Source organism: Periplaneta americana, chromosome 6 (assembly GCF_040183065.1).
Source record: "Periplaneta americana isolate PAMFEO1 chromosome 6, P.americana_PAMFEO1_priV1, whole genome shotgun sequence".
Taxonomy (NCBI): Eukaryota; Metazoa; Arthropoda; class Insecta; order Blattodea; family Blattidae; genus Periplaneta; species Periplaneta americana.
Window position 1 is genome coordinate 135,340,873 of NC_091122.1, and position 19,067 is coordinate 135,359,939.

At 34.6% G+C, this 19,067-nt stretch overlaps 1 protein-coding gene across 5 annotated transcripts in view; it reads right to left on the reverse strand.

Moving 5' to 3' along the window:
• Sar1 (Secretion-associated Ras-related 1) overlaps window positions 1-19,067 on the reverse strand; it is a 21,862-nt gene continuing 2,795 nt past the window's right edge. For all 5 annotated transcript variants that reach the window (XM_069829008.1, XM_069829011.1, XM_069829009.1 and 2 more), the window contains 3 exons: window positions 7,281-7,346; window positions 3,050-3,285; window positions 1-952 (listed from right to left, as the gene is read on the reverse strand). In XM_069829008.1, the coding sequence (XP_069685109.1) occupies window positions 836-952; window positions 3,050-3,285; window positions 7,281-7,346 (419 nt within the window). In that variant the 3' untranslated portion in view covers window positions 1-835. The remainder of the gene's footprint in view (window positions 953-3,049; window positions 3,286-7,280; window positions 7,347-19,067) is intronic.

The following is a 19,067-nucleotide window of genomic DNA, read 5'->3' on the forward strand; positions in this document are numbered from 1 at the left end:
TTGTGTTAAGAACTTTTATTTTATAACAAAGAATATCATGGATAAGACATACTGACTACAGCACTGGAAAACTGGGGAAGGAATTGAATTTGGTCCTAGAAAACATGGAACAAGCACAATGACTTAAACACTGCTCTGAAAATGTGCACCTTGTACAACTCTTCACTGGATTCAAATGCTGCAATATATTGCTCTAGAATGAACTAATAAACTCTTCACAGAAAGAAAAGTGTTATCCAATGATAAACTTGGAAAGTTATGAAACCAGAAGAAGTAATATCTTTAAACGACTCGCTCTTACTCTCGCTTCATGTACAGAAAGTGCAAACTATTTCCCATTGAAAAGGGTCATATTGATAAATAATAATAATAAAAAAATAGGGATTGATATTCAATGTCGTACAAAACAACCCGTTTCAACATATGGAACCCCACAAAAAAAAAAAATTAAGAGCGAGTTGCCTCATATACACGGAATATTAAATAATAACACAATTCACTGTCCTTTCATTGATCATTATTACGTAGGTATTTCCCACTCTCCCCATAGTTAAATTTTGCTAAGTGGTAACTCAGTTACCAAAATTAATCACTGAGTCTGAATACGTTCTGTAAGGATGCCTGAAATTTGGAACCCCAAATGAAAAACTGGGTTGAAGTTGCAGCTCAAGTGTTAACACACTGGAGAAGGCTGCATGATTCAAACACTGACCTCGCTATGTTTTCAATATGGGGACAAAAAGAAATTAAATTACAATATCCCACAGCAATTGTCCACCTCTTCATCACAAGCAATGATGTTATATGTCATGATAGTCCACACGAGGCAGACACATCAGTCGATGTACTGTGCCAGCCATCGAAAACCTTCTCCATATCCTTGACGCTTCAGCACAGAGCACATGAACAGTTCCAGGGGACGTCCAGGAAGTTCAGTCCTTGGTACTTTGCCCTGCAAGTTATTAAATAAAGTTACAAATAAATTTCGATTCTGTCCAACTGTGTTACAAATTGTTTCACCAAATATACCTTAATGTTTCTTGACTTATCTATTACCTATTCAAAAGTAATAGAATGTGCAATTCTTGATAGATAGAACAACTTTTTTTTTTCCATAGTTTGGATCAGACATTAGGCCTATGCCTTTCTGTCATTGCAACTTGCAATCACTTACACTATACAGAAGCATCAGATCAGTTTCCTGCAGTCCATGTGAAATGCTCCATTGCCACACAAGCACTCCGGGGTTAAAATAAAACGTTCTTGTGAATCTGGAGTATATGCAGCAGATTACATATTTAAAGAGGGACTCTACATGTTCACTTCAATGGTCTCTTGTGAGAAAGGATGACATTTCATAAGAAGGGTTTGTTAAAAATTACTTGTCTTGGCCTTAATTATGTGTATGTTTCTAAAGGTACAGTCACACGTAGCTACTTTTGCTGCACAACTTTTGTACTGCAGCTGCAAAAGTTGCGTGTCATGTTCACACATAAGCCAAAAGTAGCATGCTGCACGCTACTTTTCTTGCTGCGCAACCCGAGTGCTGCAAAAGTTGCAACCGGAGGTTGCGAGTCTTTTCACACAAAAGGAGCTACTTTTGCAGCCACAGTCATGCTGCAGGTTTCCATCTCCGTGTTGACTTTTCAATATACATTTTGTGGTTATGTTCACATTATTATGAAACTCATGTGATAGCTTACTCATCTATTATTTTTACTATAAAGCTATTAAAAAGTCTATATACTTAAATGATAACCAATAGCATATTCACGTAATCAATGTTGGCAACCCTCCTGTTTGAAACTACGCCACAGAAAATTAAAAAAATGAATTATATTGTCAACAAATATACTCAGACTGTATTGTACATTTAGTAACTGTTACAAATCTTTTAGTTTCATCACATCTATCATTAAAATATAGCCAAACAATTAAAGTATCATTGGCACATTTGGGTGGCAACACTGGTCGCAACCGCAGCAAAAGTTTCAACAAAACTGATATCAAAAGTGCTGCGGCTGCAACCCTGAGAACCCTGTTCACATGTTGCTACTTATAAGCTGCGTGCAGCATGAAAAAGTAGCAGGCAGCCGCTACTTTTCGGGTTGCACCGTTGTTCACAAGTCGCAGTACGAGAGTTGCGCAATTTTTTGTACAGCAGCACTGCAAAAGTAGCGACGTGTGACTGTACCTTAATGCCTACCCACTTCACTTGCGTAATTCAGGTTCCGCATATTGTACCTTAATGCCTACCCACTTCACTTGCGTAATTCAGGTTCCGCATATTGCAGACAGATAGCAGGGCTGTGACCAATTTTCAAGTTGCACACCACTTTGATGGGCCATACTATACATGATATCTGTGGAGAGTTATGTTGTGTACTAGGGTGAGAGTATGCATAAGTGTAGTGAAGGGAATGGATAATGACGACGATGAACATAAAGGGAGAAGGGGAAACCCAGTGCCAACATGTAGCCCACTCCTGTTGAATAGCACCAAGGGGGCTGCCAGGCTTAACGTCCTTGTCCGACGGACGAATATCACTATCAATAGTGACATATGCCTTCTCTTCATATGCACTGTGGAGAGATTTGGGATTTAACCCAGGCATATTCGTGCACAATCTAGTGATTAGAAGCTGTGCACCTCCACCTCTCCTAGTCTCTAGGTAGAAATTTTACACGACAAGCTACCACAGAGCTATTATTACCTCATGATGATCAACAGGATTTCTCTACAGCCTATGTAAAAATATCGTAAGAGAACTGCGTTGTATACGAAAAATAAAATTACTACAATGCTACCAACATTTCAGCACAATTTGTTATCATTCAAATCACAATTACCTGCCGTTTACTTTGATAAACTAGTAATCTACCAGTTGTCATAATCTCATACTAATAAGATGCAGTTACAATTTAGCTGACAATCACACACATTGCCATAAAATATACAGTACACAAAATTAAAGAATTACAACACGGAAATCTGAAAACAGTAATCTTGAAAATTAAAATAATGTTGCCTTAAAAGTAAAAAACATACCTTCCCTGTGGTCTGGCCATACAGAGCGAAGAAGTTTCTCAATTCATCCTCGGAAGCTGCTTCAGGACGATCAATCTTGTTGCCGAGAATGAGTACAGGACAGTTGCTCAGCTGTTCATCAGTCAGCAGAGAATCCAATTCTGTTTTACTTTCATCAAATCGGCCCCTGTCACTAGCATCCACCAGAAACACAATCGCATCCACAGCTGGGAAATAATCTTTCCAAACACGGCGAGCTGAAATCAGGCATTCATAAATATGTCAAAGAATTATATAGGTACCTAAAGAGAGGGGCTAGTAGTCTGAGTACAAGGATAAGGAAGAAGAGCACAAGAAAAGAAAAAACTGGAAAAAGGTATTTCTATCTAAAATTCAGTTTAAACAATTTTGGCAAAAAATATTTTTGTGTGAGGAGTGTAGTGGGCAATGGGGAAGGAAATCTTATGACCATATTGCCATACTTTTTTATATAATGAGTAGTTTCTATGTTCACAATTTTTTTAACTTGTTCATTTTACAATGCATTATGAACTACGATAGTTATCTAGTGTCTGAGTGACATGAAGGTGATAATGCCAATGAAATGAGTGCAGAGCCCAACACCGAAAGTTACCCAGCATTTGCTCTTCAGGAAAAACCCCGGAAAAAACCTCAACAATATAACTTGTCCCAACCAGGATTTGAACCTGGACCCGCACGTTACATGGTCAGATATGATGTTACTCCACAGCACTGGATCTTCACACAGTTGTTCTGTCATTTTTAGCCCACTTTTATTCCAAAGAGAGAAACAAGCAAGCTTATATAAGTATATGTAATTTGTTTATGTAATAATTTTTCGATCAATAGTATGACTTACAAAGTTAGTCCGAAAAGACAAATCAATGAAGGAAAAATAAATGTCATCTTTTATAATCCTATATGTTAAATATTCCAAGATATCTGATGTCCAATATGTGAATGAAGCAGTAACACTATCTGAACAAAGAATGCTTAATTTAATTATGACTATTATACTATACAAAATGAGTAATTTCATATACTTTCAGCACATTCAAACTTCAGAACATCCTGTCATCCAGTTATGGATAGGTATAAGGAATCCTGCCTAGTTCTCTATCAAATCATATTCACTCCCATTTCGTGGAATTTTTTTACCCAAAATATTTAGACATGGAGAAAAGGGATTTTTTTCACCTTACTGCTTGCACTACATTTGTTTTCATATATTGACCACATGAAAAATAAAATCTGTTTCATGTAGATGACAATGCACCTAACATACTAATAATCCACTACTCAACATGACTTGCTCCTTGTCAGCAGAGCAAAGGTGCAGATAGCATGAACTTTATGGTAAGTAATAAAGAAATGACTGGACTTTCACTTGTAATCTACATTTCAGACATCAATTTCCCTCAAGAAGCGAGACTAATTCAAGATTATTCATAAGTGAGTCCAACAAGTGGCAATAATCTCATAAATTCGTGATACATTTATTATTTTAAAAGTAATTAAGGATCAAAAGTCGTATTATCGTTTTTGTATGGTAATCATTACAACATACTGGTTATTAGATAATATACCTGATCAGATAGTCAATGTCATACACAACATATACTGTAATAACAAAATGTGTGTAAAAGAATGGAAATCAAAATTAACAGATTTAGGCAAGGCTGTGATTCTCACCTCTCTTATTTATAAGTTGACAATAATTGGATGTAACAGATACAGTAGAACCTCTATTATCCGTGGTAATGAAGAAGATGGACTGAACGGTTAATAAAAAAATTCGAATAATCCATACCATAAAAGATTTTAATAAATAAAGTGCATAATATTTAGGCTTATAGTTCCGTAATTTCCTCTATGGTGTTGTGTTTAACATGCTCACTAATTTAAGTCTGGTTATCAGTGACTGGGTTTAAGGGCTAAGGGAACTCTTTGTGATGTTTTCTGCCGAAAAATAGCAGTAGAGATCTCGTGTTGTAGATTTACATACTCGTACTTTATACAATTTACCTTTTTTCTTTTATTAAATCGTGCACAGTTGTAACGTCAATCTCGTATTCTGATTTGATATGAGATAAAGTTTTTTCCCCTAAATCTCTCAATTATTTGCTCTTTTTTTATACTTAACACAACATGTTTTCTTTCGACACCCATGGAAGATATTTTGCATATGTTATATAGAATGTCCACTCCAACAGTAGAACAAGAACTGAATTGTACACGGGTTTTGCAGTTGTGTGGAAGTTCTTGGTGTCATTTCCTTGAAAGCAGATAGTGACTATTTTATAAGTTGGGAAAAACACCCCCTCCAACAAGTAAATGTATAGGACTTCATATTTTGTTCTGTAAAAATAAGAGAGAGAAACAGTCGGATAATCTGCCAATCAGTTAATAGAGTGACGGATAATCAAGGTTCTACTGTTTTACTTGCGGTGTAGGCGTTATTTGTGGCGTAGTCTTTATTTATAGTCCTAGGTTTATTGCATTTATTTATTTGTAGTTAGAATTAATTTTACGTTTATTTTATCTATGTGTATACAGTGAAACCTCTCATTTACGGACATCGAATGGACGTAACAATCTGTCCGCATATGGGAGGTGTCTGTTATTGGGATAGAGGCTCCCCAATCTAACAGTAAATTTATAACATGCATTATGTATCCCTTCACGCTTTAAATGAAATGAATTCTTGTAGTATAATTCTAAATACTGTCTACTGTACTACAATAAATTCTTTGCAACTTTGAACTACAGTAGATAAGACCGAAAAAGGAAAATATAGTACTGTGCCATGCAATTTTATTCTAGATCTACAGTTAGCAGTACTGTAATTTATAGTTTTCAACTTAACCTTTACGTTCAGTGCCATGTCTCTCAAAACAGAACAACTGATTGAAGTGAAGAGAATAATCTTACTAGCCCTATCATGTGTCGAATACAATTTCACGATCACGGAAACCTTGGACCCATCAGGCAGATTCAATTTTAAGACTTTGTTTATCCACCTGCTTCCAGCTAACAAGGGATAGCCGGCTGGGCTAGTGGTAGCCTACGAGACTCTTACTGTCTTCTTTCATGTTAAGGAATTTCTGTACAGTTCTCAAAATTAAATTTTCCATTTTTGTAACACATTAGGTCTTGAAATCCAAGTTCTGTCCGCAGTCAGGAGGTGAAGCAAGCTTTAGGACTGTGAAACAGCTGTCCGTGTCCGTGTCTGAGTGTGTCCGTAAACGAGAGTTAAATTTATCATTATTTCTATATTATTTCAGTTGGGACATAAAAATCTGTCTGTATATGAGGAGTGTCCATATTTTGGGGGTGTCCGTAAGGAGAGGTTTCACTGTATCCGAGTGTATACCCAATTGCAGTGCTAATAAATACATACATACACATGAAAATTACTTTTTGACAAATGAATACAATGGTTGTTACAAGAAAAGAAATTATTTACTGATTTTATATAATAGACGCAGTCATTTTGTTGCTTATTATTATCCAGGAATAGAAATGTATAACATATCACCTCACAGAATATGCCTTTTATCTATGGGAAAACGAAATAAGGCCAAAACGTTTACTTCATGTAAACACTTCACAGAAATATTCTGACAGACAGGAAGTTTTATCAACTTCTGTGACAAGAAAATAATCTGCAACAGTTAACTGTAAATTTCTAGAAAGTTCTTTCAGCAACAGTTATCACTCTTGTTTTTGAACCAATTAGATAATGTTTCATCCATGTCTAAAATGGAGAAGAGAAAATGGAATACAAAGGGGTGTATGAAGAAGAGTAGGAATATTTGCAGGCATGGAGAACAAAATATGGCTAATCTTTCCATGCATTATACACTGTCTATTAGTAATAAAGCTGAAGCAAGTTACTAAAATATACATAATGTTATATCCTAAAGACCATACATATTTCCCATAATACTGAATACGTCTTCCTTACTGCTTTTATATAATAATTAAAATCTTGTTTATAATTCTGATGCGCATATAATCAACAACGTGTATTTTATGTGCAATGCAAACTATCAAAAGAAAACACGAAGCTGTCTAGTGCTTACAGCGAAACAAGCTTTCATAATATGCAAATGTTATCTCCATGGTAATTACAAACGCTACATGATTGTCCTTATCAGCACCATACTTCAACCTTGCAAAAACAGAGCATCACATTACTTAATCACCTTTATCCACACAAAGCAATTACCTTGGTGATGGCCTCCGAGGTCAAATGTAGTAAATCTCATATTGCCTATGGAGAGTTCTTCTGATGCTGTGAAAATCAGAATGCACATAAATTAATGACAAATAAATATGCCACATGTAAAATCATTAATACAGATTATAGTAATGAAAATATAATAAAATCCCTCGTATCTGGCACCCAAATAACTGGCAATACCAAAACAACGGCTCTTTTGGCTAGACCAAAAAAAAAAAAAAAGTCATTCATGCAAAAGGGAAGAGTTGAAGAAGTGAGTGGTTTTCGTGGATCGCGCATGGCACATATTATTTACTCTTTACATTGTTCATGTGAGAAAACATAGACGATATCTTTAAATTTACCACTTGAACTCACCCGTTCGAAGGGGTATTGGACGAGTCTAAATAGGAAAGTGTGAAATTCTCTGTTCCTACAGCGTGTAAAAGTTTCATATGAGTGACAGACAGTATATATAAACAAGAAGACATTAGACATATGTTAAAGAAGTTCAAATCATCGAGCACTACTTCATCTTCACAGTTGCAACATTGGCTACACTGTTCTTCACATCACATGGCCATTATTTAAAACTGTCATAAGGTTACGAAAACGTTTAGTATTTTTTATGCTGTTACGCATTACAATAAATTATGAACTTATGAATGTACTTTACCATATTCAGTACTAAAAATAAACATTGTACGTATTTCAAAACTCTATTTTTAAATATCTACATATATGAAAATGACAGAATTTAAACACGGAAAAAAATGTTTGTGCAGTACAGTAAGTCTTTACATGACCTACAAACATATTTTCCAATCATCCGGCAAAATCAGTTATCCGGTACTGGCTTTGTCCTACAGTTGCCAGATATGAGGAATTCTACAATATACATTTTGTAATTTCATATATGCCTCAAAAGTGACAAGTAAAGAGACAGTTTAGTTACAATTCACCAATTCAAACTTTGATTTCAATAATATATAAGAGAATTATTAAGTATTTTATGGACACACTAAAAGCTAAACAGTGTTGGATAGTACAAATGAAGAGAAGAAACTGTTTTCAACTCATAATTCTGGAAACGAAGTTTATTAATTAAAAAGCATTTAATTAAATTAAGTCTCGATAAATATGTGCTACTGATGAAAATTATATTTCAATATTTGGGCAACTATTTGTTGGTTAGTCTGTCTGTCCAAAGACAGGTCTCAACATCGCAAGTGAAACCAACAAGGCACCACTTATGAGGCAGCTAAGCCAGAAGATAATAGGGTAGGGTGGCCAGTTCCATTCCCCTTTATTGCATATATCGCTGAATAGTTACATATTACACTAATCAGACTTCAGATGTATACAATAAAACTGTTCTTCCTCTGACACATATCAGCCAGAACCTCAATCAGAAGTAATTTGGACAATAATGCAGTGTTTACTTACTTCTTTTTTGCAGATCTGTGTTTGTGGAACTATATTGTGTTTTCATTAAGTTGAAGTATTTGGCGTGAAATGGATTTTTGCCTTTTGTCATGAAATTGGTTATTTTTAGAGAAAATGTTCATATTCATGTGAATAAATGTTTGCTCCTTCTGTGATCAAGAAATATTGTTTAATCTTTTTCGATTTGGGGTAAATATCTCTATTTCAGTACAAGTAAAAAACATGATTTGCTCCAGACCACAAGATATTAGGCTACTACTAATTTTTGGACTTGTCTCTGGAGGTGATTCACATGTAATATAGCAAACTGCTTTTAAATATAATGATAGAGTACAATAGAGCTTCGACTATCATTTGTTTCACAAAACAGTATTATTGAAACGACAATAACTAAATCATTTAAATCCGAGAGTTGTAGCAACAATTTGTTCCAAAATAAAACCTAGCTACTATAAAGCATTGTTCTTTTATCAATTAATTTAATGCAAATGATTAAATCCATTACATTTCTTACATAAGAGCTTAATAAATGCTGTAAAAATCGAGTAAATACCATAGCATTTTTAAAAGAAACTTTGTTTTTTTACTGACTTTGACATCGTTATTAACAGTTAACACTCTCTTAAATGTCTGTATAACAAGGATAGTGGGCTTACAGAATACCATGATGCAATTATGTACAGAAACAAAAAATTCATAAACAAACAAAATATTTACATTTTTGAGATTGTAAGAAAATAAAACTATCCGACTCAAAACTCATTTATATTAACTAATACAGCCATTCTACTTAATATTACTGAAATATACCAGTATATGATCCAGCAAAAATGACCTTTGGCCTGGTAGAATTTCGACGATAATCAAATTCAATAATATTAAATAATGAACAACAATAAATTAGTAGAAACATCGATAGTGAAAGACAATAACTGAAACCCCACTGTATATGACTATCATTGAACATAGTTAAGTATAACTCACAGAAAATTCTCTTTTAATTTATTATAAAGATCTTTGTCAATTTCAGAAATAAATGTCAGGTAGTTACTAGGCCTCCAAGTTAAATCTGCGTCCGGAAAGAACGTGAATTACCATTCCCTCTCCCTCTTGCCATTGCAACCTATTCCCTTATTCCAGGGAGATCTTTAATTATCCTTAGACTGAAAACTTTGGTTAGCTTAGTAAGTGTTTCTCAAACTTTTTTGAAGTGGGGACTACTTTTTACAGTCAGAACAGTTCCGGGGACCACCTTACTCTTGTTCCCTTCGAAAGCAAATTTATCATTTTCGTAGCATATTTTAATGCCAGTATATTTATATTTTAAAATTGAATTAAGGTTCGCTACTTTGGTCCTCTGTTACGAATTCGGGTGGTCTCTGGCTGTGTTACAGGCGTGGCGCCAGATGTGTAGGGAAAAGATGTCGAGAAACACCACGTATATAGTGTTTTAAATCCCTCTTTTGTTGTTGAGACTAGAGTGGAAAGTCGATAGATGGGTAGGGTAATAAATTTCATAAAAAGAGAAAAAGTGAAATTCGATTGCCATGTATCATTTCCAAACTCTGAGAATTTTGCTATAGTGTGATATGCAATTCGTTTGAATTTTATTTTTTCTTCTGTCTTTTTTTTAAGGACCACAAGGGCAGACCTCGAGGACCACAGATGGTTGCCATGTATCATTTCCAAACTCTGAGAATTTTGCTATAGTATGATACGCAATTCGTTTGAATTTTATTTTTTCTTCTGTCTTTTTTTTAAGGAGCACAAGGGCAGACCTCGAGGACCACAGGTGGTCCGCGGACCATAGTTTGAGAAACGCGGGCTTAGTAGTTATAAAATATCAAGTTAAAATGAGTTTGATCAATAAATAAAGACGAGTATTTTCCATGGACCAAAAATTGTACTTTTCTTTCAAAATAAATAAATAATTAGTAAATAAGTAAATAAATAAATAAACAAATGAATAATAAAGAAATAAATAACTAAATACTTAAATAAATAAATAAACAAATAAATAATTAAATAAATAAACAAACAAAGAAACAAATAAATAAGTAAGTAAATTGGCGAATGAAAGGAATTTCCTGGAATGGTTACTTCACACATTACTCTGTTCAGTTGGCCTTCTTTCTCGCAATGTTACAGCACGGTTTTTAGCTAATTACCTGTATTCTAGAGTCACTCCAAAAATTGTTATAAATAAATGGTAAAATACTGAGATAGAAAATGAATCAAAGACTATCAATGTGTGGAACATTTAAATGCAAAACTGAGAGATCATATTAAATCATACACTGTTAGTAGTGTGAAAATCTGATCGATTTCTGTGAAATAAGTTTAAAAAATACAGTAATTGAGCAAGGCAATCATACATCATGGAACTGTTCTATTTTTCAATGCTGTGCAATGATTTTGACCATAAATCAGTTGTCCCACTTTCATCTGATATTAATTTCATACGTAATTCAAATGAGTAATGTTGTAGAAAGATATCACATCATTAAGTGAGAAGGGGGGAAACATGAAAGCATGCACACAAATGTGTATGTAAAAGCTGTCACTTCATTCTCCATTCAGTGTTCAACAAACCAGATTAATCACCACATATTTTGTGGCATTATCTCGTTGATTTAATGATCTTTAATAAATGATATTTCCTTGCATTCACTATCCGAGTATTACTGTATTTAATAGTGGCAATGAGGATAAAAGAAATAATATGGGCAGACTAATGGGTCTTTTTGATATTACGAATCCATCGACATGAACAGATTATAGTGAAAGATTTTCATTCTTCTTAGAATAAGAAAAAAAACTTCTACGCCATCACTTCAGAGAGGAAGTTTTCTATACCATGTCAGTGAACCAACATTCAGTTTACTTAAAGCATTAAATCAACAACATTGAATAGAAAGTCTCATGAAGAGTTAATTGAAGTATTATCTAAACCAGACCTGGGCACTATTAACTCAACTAAGTCACTGCAGATTTCCTCTTAACTCCCCACTTCAACTTCTCCAGCTGAGACGTGCCCACCATGTGTTTGTTTATAAGGCAGTGTAAGCAGGAAGAACATGGGAGGGGGTTTCAGAGTACCATTCCACTTCCCCATTGTGCCCAAGGCTGATATAAACATTTCATTATGCAACCTATTAAAATTTATTAATGTTACTGTCTTCATAAACATATGCAAGTTTCGGACAAACAAATGATGTTATATGAGGCAGAATTACATCATTTAGCTAAAATGTATAATTCTGAAGAGAGTTTAGACATATGTATAAGAGGTCAATTGGTATGTGGAACGCGAGATGAAATTACACGGAAAAGGTTATTGCTTAGGTACAAAAGACCTTACTTTGCAGCAAGCTATTACAGAAATTTCAACTTCTGAGAAAGCAGCTTCATGTTCTCGTAACATCAGAGGAGTTAGTATTAATAGAACCACTGATTTCTAAGTTCTTAGGAAAGTTTCTAAGGAAACTTCAAACATGGGAACTTAATTCTGTTTTGCTTGTGGAGAATAGCACATGCATAATGAACTGTCCATTTAGACAATCACAGGGGCGTATTTTGCGGACTACCGGGGATAGCCCAAGGAAATTACAAAAGAAAAAGTTTATAATATAACATAATGTAATAATTCTGTATTATTAGTTTTACCATAGTAATTAAAATTAAAGTAATTGGTAGATTTATGTGCGCTCTCTGCTCTCGAAAAGAAACAAATTGTCAAGGCGGCATCGCTGGAGAAACCGCTTGCTACGTGAGGTAGCCTGTGACCGTTTCGCTCACGTCGCACAACTGCCCGTCCCCCCCCGCTCCCTTTTTTTTTCCATCGTGCTGTGTAGGCCGGGCAAGTTGCCGCTCTCGTGATCGGTTTCTTCGCAGGCGCGAAGCAGCAATACGCTTAGTACGCTAGCAATTGAATGTGACTGTGTTCTTGCAGTGCATTATTTTAAATCTGTGATTTGTTCGAGTGTCTAAGAGTTATATTAATTGTGAATTATTAAGTTTTTAATTTCCCAATTAAGTGATATTGTGAAAAATATGGCAGAACAAGTTTCTGGAGAGGTTTGTGTTGAAAATGACTGTGTAATAGAAGGTTTGTTAAGAGTGCCTTTTAACCGTCGTACATAACAACGAGAAAGTTGAAATTGTGAAAATGGAAAGACCAACTCCTGAGTTAAATTTGTCCATGGACGTAAAAGAAAAACAGCGAGAGTACACACGCCATTTCACTTCAACATCATATGGTAAGTGGAATTGGTTGTGTGGTACTTCTAAACTGTCTAAACTATTTTGCTGGCCATGTTTGTTATTTAGCCGCGAAACTAATGTGTGGTCAAAAGAGGGGTTTTCTAATATGAACTCCCTTCGAACGGCAGTCCTAGAATACGACAAATCAAAAGCTCATATTTGTAGTAGCATGAACTTTGCAAACTTTGGGAAGACAAGAATTGATTTACAGCTAGATAAGCAAAAAGCTCTACACATCAACTAACACAATGCTCTTGTGAAAAAAAAAAATCAGGAGATTTTACTGCATCTTATTAATGCAGTCTGCTTTCTAGGAAAACAAGAATTGGCTTTTCGGGGTCATAACGAGAGTGTGGAATCAGACAATATAGGAAATTATATTGAATATTTAAGTTCCTTAAGTGCCAATCATCTTGAGAGTTCAACAGTATTTCGTGGTACTTCTCTCGCAATTCAGAATGACTTAATATTTGCTGTAAGTGGGGTTATGATAAAGAACATAAAACCTTTTGTGGCCATTGTTGTTGATGAAACAAGTTACTGCTCTAATCACAGTCAATTGTCCACTGTTTTAAGATACGTCGACAGTACTGCCAATGTTCAAGAACGGTTTATAGGATTCACAAATGTCAGTTCGGACAAAACTGCTGCTGCTTTGTTTCAGCATGTAGAAGGTGTTATAGCAGAATACAGTGTCGGCAATAAGTTAATTGCACAGACATACGATGGTGCTTCAGTTATGGCGGGAAATATTAATGGCTTAAAAACAAAAGTTCAAGAAAAGTACCCTCAAGCACTATTTGTCCATTGTTACAGCCATGTTCTCAATTTAGTTTTGCAACAAACTACTTAATCCATTCCAGAATGCCGCATTTTTTTTCAAAACACTGTCGGGTTTAGCTGCATTTTTCTCCTCATCTCCTAAAAGATCAGAAAACTCAAGGAATTTATGAACAAGAAACTCCCAAAAGTAGCACCAACTAGATTGAATTTTACATCTCGGCTTGTAAATACAGTAAAGGAATACAGAGAAAAACGGACTGCTTTCTTTAAAAATATCATTTGTAATGACTCGGAAGAAAACTGGGATGATGCTGTAAATGTGCAGGCTCAAGGATATTTGAATTTTTCAGTTTCAGAATATATTTCTTCTTAAAGTCTATGCTAGAGTGTTCGCACATACAGATGTGCTCTACAATATTCTTCAGACAAAAAGTCTAGACATAGCATACTACTTGCAAGAGGTATCAAAGTTAAAAAAAAATACTATATCCGAGTTCAGACGTAGTGGGTTTCTGTCCATATGGGGTAATATGGAAAATGAAAATTCTTCAGACAATACAATGGAACCACCATTAAAGCGAAGAAAAGGAGATGATGAATTGAAATACAGGCAGCTGTACTACAGCATACTAGATTGTATGCACACAGAAATTACTGACAGATTTTCTGATTATGGAAAGCTTCAGTTCACACATCTTCTAGATTCTCAAAAATTTTCTGCTTATAGAGAAAACTTCCCGAATGAGGCACTAAACAAATTATTTCAGTCCTATAACAGTCACTTTGATCAAGTACGTTTGAAAAATGAATTAAGTGTAATATATTCAGCAGAAGTCTTTGATTTTTCGAACAAACCTATCCATGAAATATTATCTGCCATATATGAAAACCAGCTGAACTAAGTTATTCCTGAAGTCCTTAAATTGGCAACATTAATTGTGACAATACCAGCTACGTCAGCATCGGTAGAAAGAACATTTTCTGCGTTGAAGAGAATAAAATCCTACTGTAGATCAACTCATACACAAGAACGTTTATCCGGCTTGGCACTGATGTCCATTGAAAAGTCATTTCTACAGAAACTTTGCAAATGGCCCAACTGTAATTTCAAGGACGAAGTCATCAACGTATTTTCGTCCCAATCAAGACGTCTGGAATTCACATAAATATGTAAGGAATTTCATTATAGGGATTTTAAAATATATTTTGTGTAATAATAGGGTCAGTGGTAGCCCAAACCCTTTAACCAGTATACACCACTGGACAATCATATTGTTTTGCTTGCCAACACAAGGGTCAGGTAAGTGAAGTTCATCCATCTGTAGTTTATTCAGTGGACTTTGAATAAAATACTAAATTGTCTATTGAAATTACTTGCATTGATCATTTTGATTCTATCAACTGAAGGAGTGAGAATGAAATAATCCAAAGCCACACTTTTCACAAAAATATTTTGAGCAAGTTCAATTCTTACACATGAGGAAGCTACTAGAAAAATATAGTAAAATTTACCCAAAAAACAACAAAAAATATACGCTGAAGAAATTGCGATACCACACCTAATAGCAATGCACTCGAAACTTTCAATATGATCTCCTGTAAAATGTTGTCTTTGTAGCTTAGAATTATACATATATCATTCTCACTCCTTCAATTTAGTTACTGCTAGTAGGAAATTTGTAAGTAATGTATTGCTCAACAATCGAACAGTCAATTCTGAAGTGGATTCTGGATTAAGATATAATGCCTGCTAAGCATGTTTTTGATCAAATGAATTCAAATGATACCCTTGAACGTTTTATGACAGAGGTCCCAATTTCTGTAGTAGGGAGTTGCAGAATACCAGTTAGTTAAGGCAAATACTCTGAAGAACTCTCAGCAATATTGTGACTGGAAAATCAGCTACACCTTGTAAGTTTAAAATGGTTTCAAAAAAGGGGTATCTGCATCACTGGAATACATTTGATTAATACAGGTATCTCACCATTTTTTCAAGGATTACAGTGAATTATTCGGTTATAATCTTGGTTGTTATACTGCTATTTCACTTTCAATTGATTCATCATTTACCCTAATTTGTCACGAAGCACATGATGTACCTTTTCCACTAAAGGAGAACGTGGATATTGAGTTAGATCGCCTGCTTAAATTGAAAATTATTAAATCAGTAAGGTCTTAATTAAAAAAAACCATGCACGCACACCCCCCCCTCCGCGCATCTTAATATGAGGAAATTACCTGACTGACTAGTTTCGAAGTGATATTCTTCATTGTCCAAAGCCTAGTGAAGGATATCGCTTCGAAACTAGTTGGTCAGGTAATTTCCTCGTATTAAAACAGTAAAGAAGTTATAAAGTTAATCAGTGATTATATAAGCGTTAAAAAACATTTCTAGAAGACTCTGACAAAATGATAAAATGCACTTTAAAGGAAATTTTACAACTCCCTGTTGATTTTCCTTGGTACTTTTCAGATCTCAATGGGAAGCAGTTCTGTAGCAAATTAATGCTTTGAAAACACTGTACAAATCGAATAATCCATATATTCTAAATACCAGAAATCCAATGATGAAAGAAAACACTGCTTAACCAGACTAAATTTAACATACAATGATAGTCTCACTAACTCCCGACACGGATTTCTTGATTCAAGAGATCTAGAATTTCAGAAATGAAGTGCGCTTTCTCAAAAAGCAAAAAGAGTTTCTCTTTTCGCGGAACCTGCCACTAACCGGTGGATCACTCAACATGAAGGACCGAACTGCAGTGAATGGAGGGATGCTATAAAAATGGTCAGTAATGTTGCAGCTGTACGCGCTATGCCGGGTAGATCCATGGACAGTAACCATTGTCGCCACTGCTTCAACAATATAGAAACTCTCGCCCACATTCTTGTCCGCATGGTGAGACATTACGCAACGCGAGGCATCACAAAATCAGATCTGCAATCACTCAAGCTCTTCACGACAAGGGATATACCACCTATGAAGAAATCCATAGTCTACCAGAAACAGGAAGCTGTCAACAAGTTGATATATTAGCCTTTAACAACACAACATGCTATACAATAGATCCTACTATCCACTTCGAATTGAATACAACTCAACTGGAAGATGTCAACAATGAGAAGAATCAAATTTATGGTCCAATTGTTCCTTATTATATAAATATGTATAAGTTAAGAGCTACTGAGATCACTGGATTATTAGTGGGTGCTAGAGGCATGATTACAAAAAAAAATTTTTAATTTTTGCAAAGAGTTCAATCTTGAATCCTCTTTGGCCAAGACTGTTTCTTTGACAGCTATAAAATATTCAATCTATCTTCTGAGAAATTACATATATAAAGTAAATTAATAGCACAAAAATAATAATTATATTTCTCACGAAAATTGTACGCATTTACTAATGCTTGTATATTTGGTATACTTTGTCCTTCAGAGCAACCCCTACTTTAGGGGAAGTTTGTTTAAATTAAAATAATAAGATCTAACTGTATGTCCTTTGTTTAATTGAATCGGTTATTTCGAAAATGTAACATGTACAGTTCTGCGCAAACTACTTCAATAGCATTTATTACATTAATCAAACTAAAAGTCCATTTCTTATTTAATTCTATAGATGAAATATGTGACATTTTATGACTTTTAACGATAATATGTTATAGGAAAGAGTACAGAACACTGTAGTTTTAAAAATACTTGTTACTTGTAACATGAGCGAAAATGTCACATGTTATGTTCTCGAAATAACCAAATCAATTAGTGACCAACACAGATGACTAATCAAAGAGGTACAAATATGGAGCAAAAACGTGGTTCTCTCTAAAATTGTAATTGTACTATTTCAACATTGCGAGATATTTACTGACGCAATTACTAACAACTATAGAGACAATGATTATTAACACAGGATATAAACCAGTTATTGTGAAACATAAAACGATAAGGCTAAGCAGCATAACAATATAAACAATGAACAGTGTTGTTTGTTAGAATATGTTAATAATATAGATATATATTGCTGACATAGGAGCAAAAAGTGACTCAAGATTCATACCATCAAGACTAACTCCACAAAGCAAACGAAATATTCAGTGTTGCCAGTTGAGGGATTAATCCTTTTTGCCTTTGAAGGGATTGAGGAATTTTTAAGAAATGTTAGAATTTTTCAAAATTTGAAAATAATAAGAAAATCAATATATAGAGCTTCTCAATACTCGTCCAAAGTCAAAAAGAGGTCATGACATGACTAATGAAATGTGACCATTGCATGGTAATTTCACAATAAGATGTGATGATGGTGTCTGTGGTGGTTAGGTGATTTTCTTTGATAATTCACGCTTGCTGTAGCCACTTAGTGACAGAGCATTTGTGTGTTAAATATAATTACAAATGAAGTGAAAATAAATGATTCCAAAGGATCCTCTACACTGCATACAAAAGCGAGAAAAAAAGAAGAGAATTAGCAAAAGGAGAAAAGTGATGGCACAGACAAACTTTTGTCTATCTTTGGTTGGAGGACCCCAACTTTAAAGGCTGGTTAGGTAAATTCAGTGATCCTTGCAAAGCTAGGTGCCTATGCTGCAAAAAAGAGCTAGCCTACAGGCAGCAAAAAGTGAACTAGATACAAACACAGGTGTCTTATCAGGATCATTTAAAAATGCAGGGATTTTCTTCAGATTTGAGGGATTTTAAGGCCTATTGTTTATTTATTGAGAACATGGCAACACTGGATATAGCACATGTGAGACTGAACGAACGAGCACAAAATACATAGAGTAGACACTAGCATCTTAATACCATTGGACGGAGTGAAGCCGGTTTGATGGACCTGACGCCATCTTGTTGCTACCAAAACATTGCAAAATAGCTATTATGTTATAGAAGATCTTATAATAATAGGGATTCCATATGTCCCTAATTTCCTGGAGGGCTCACACTTTCTTGTTTGTTTCGTAATACAGAATCGCTAGGCACATATTTTTAGCAAAAATTGCAAAACTGTCATCGATAAATCACATATATACTTATTTAAATTGACAGCTCTTCAAATTGCAGTATGGTATTTAATAGGTACTCTGGAAGGTTAAACAAACAATAATTATAAAAAAGGAAGATAACAGTTTGACCTTATTTTGCTACTAGTCCAATAAAAATGCTAGCCTATAATAATTACTTTTATAGGTTGATCCATTTGCTTCAATTTAATAATGCAACTTGCTTCTTAACGCAAATTATGATTCTCTTCCTTTTGCCAGTATTTTGTATAGATGTCCCGATTTTGTTTAGAGAAAAAGTGGA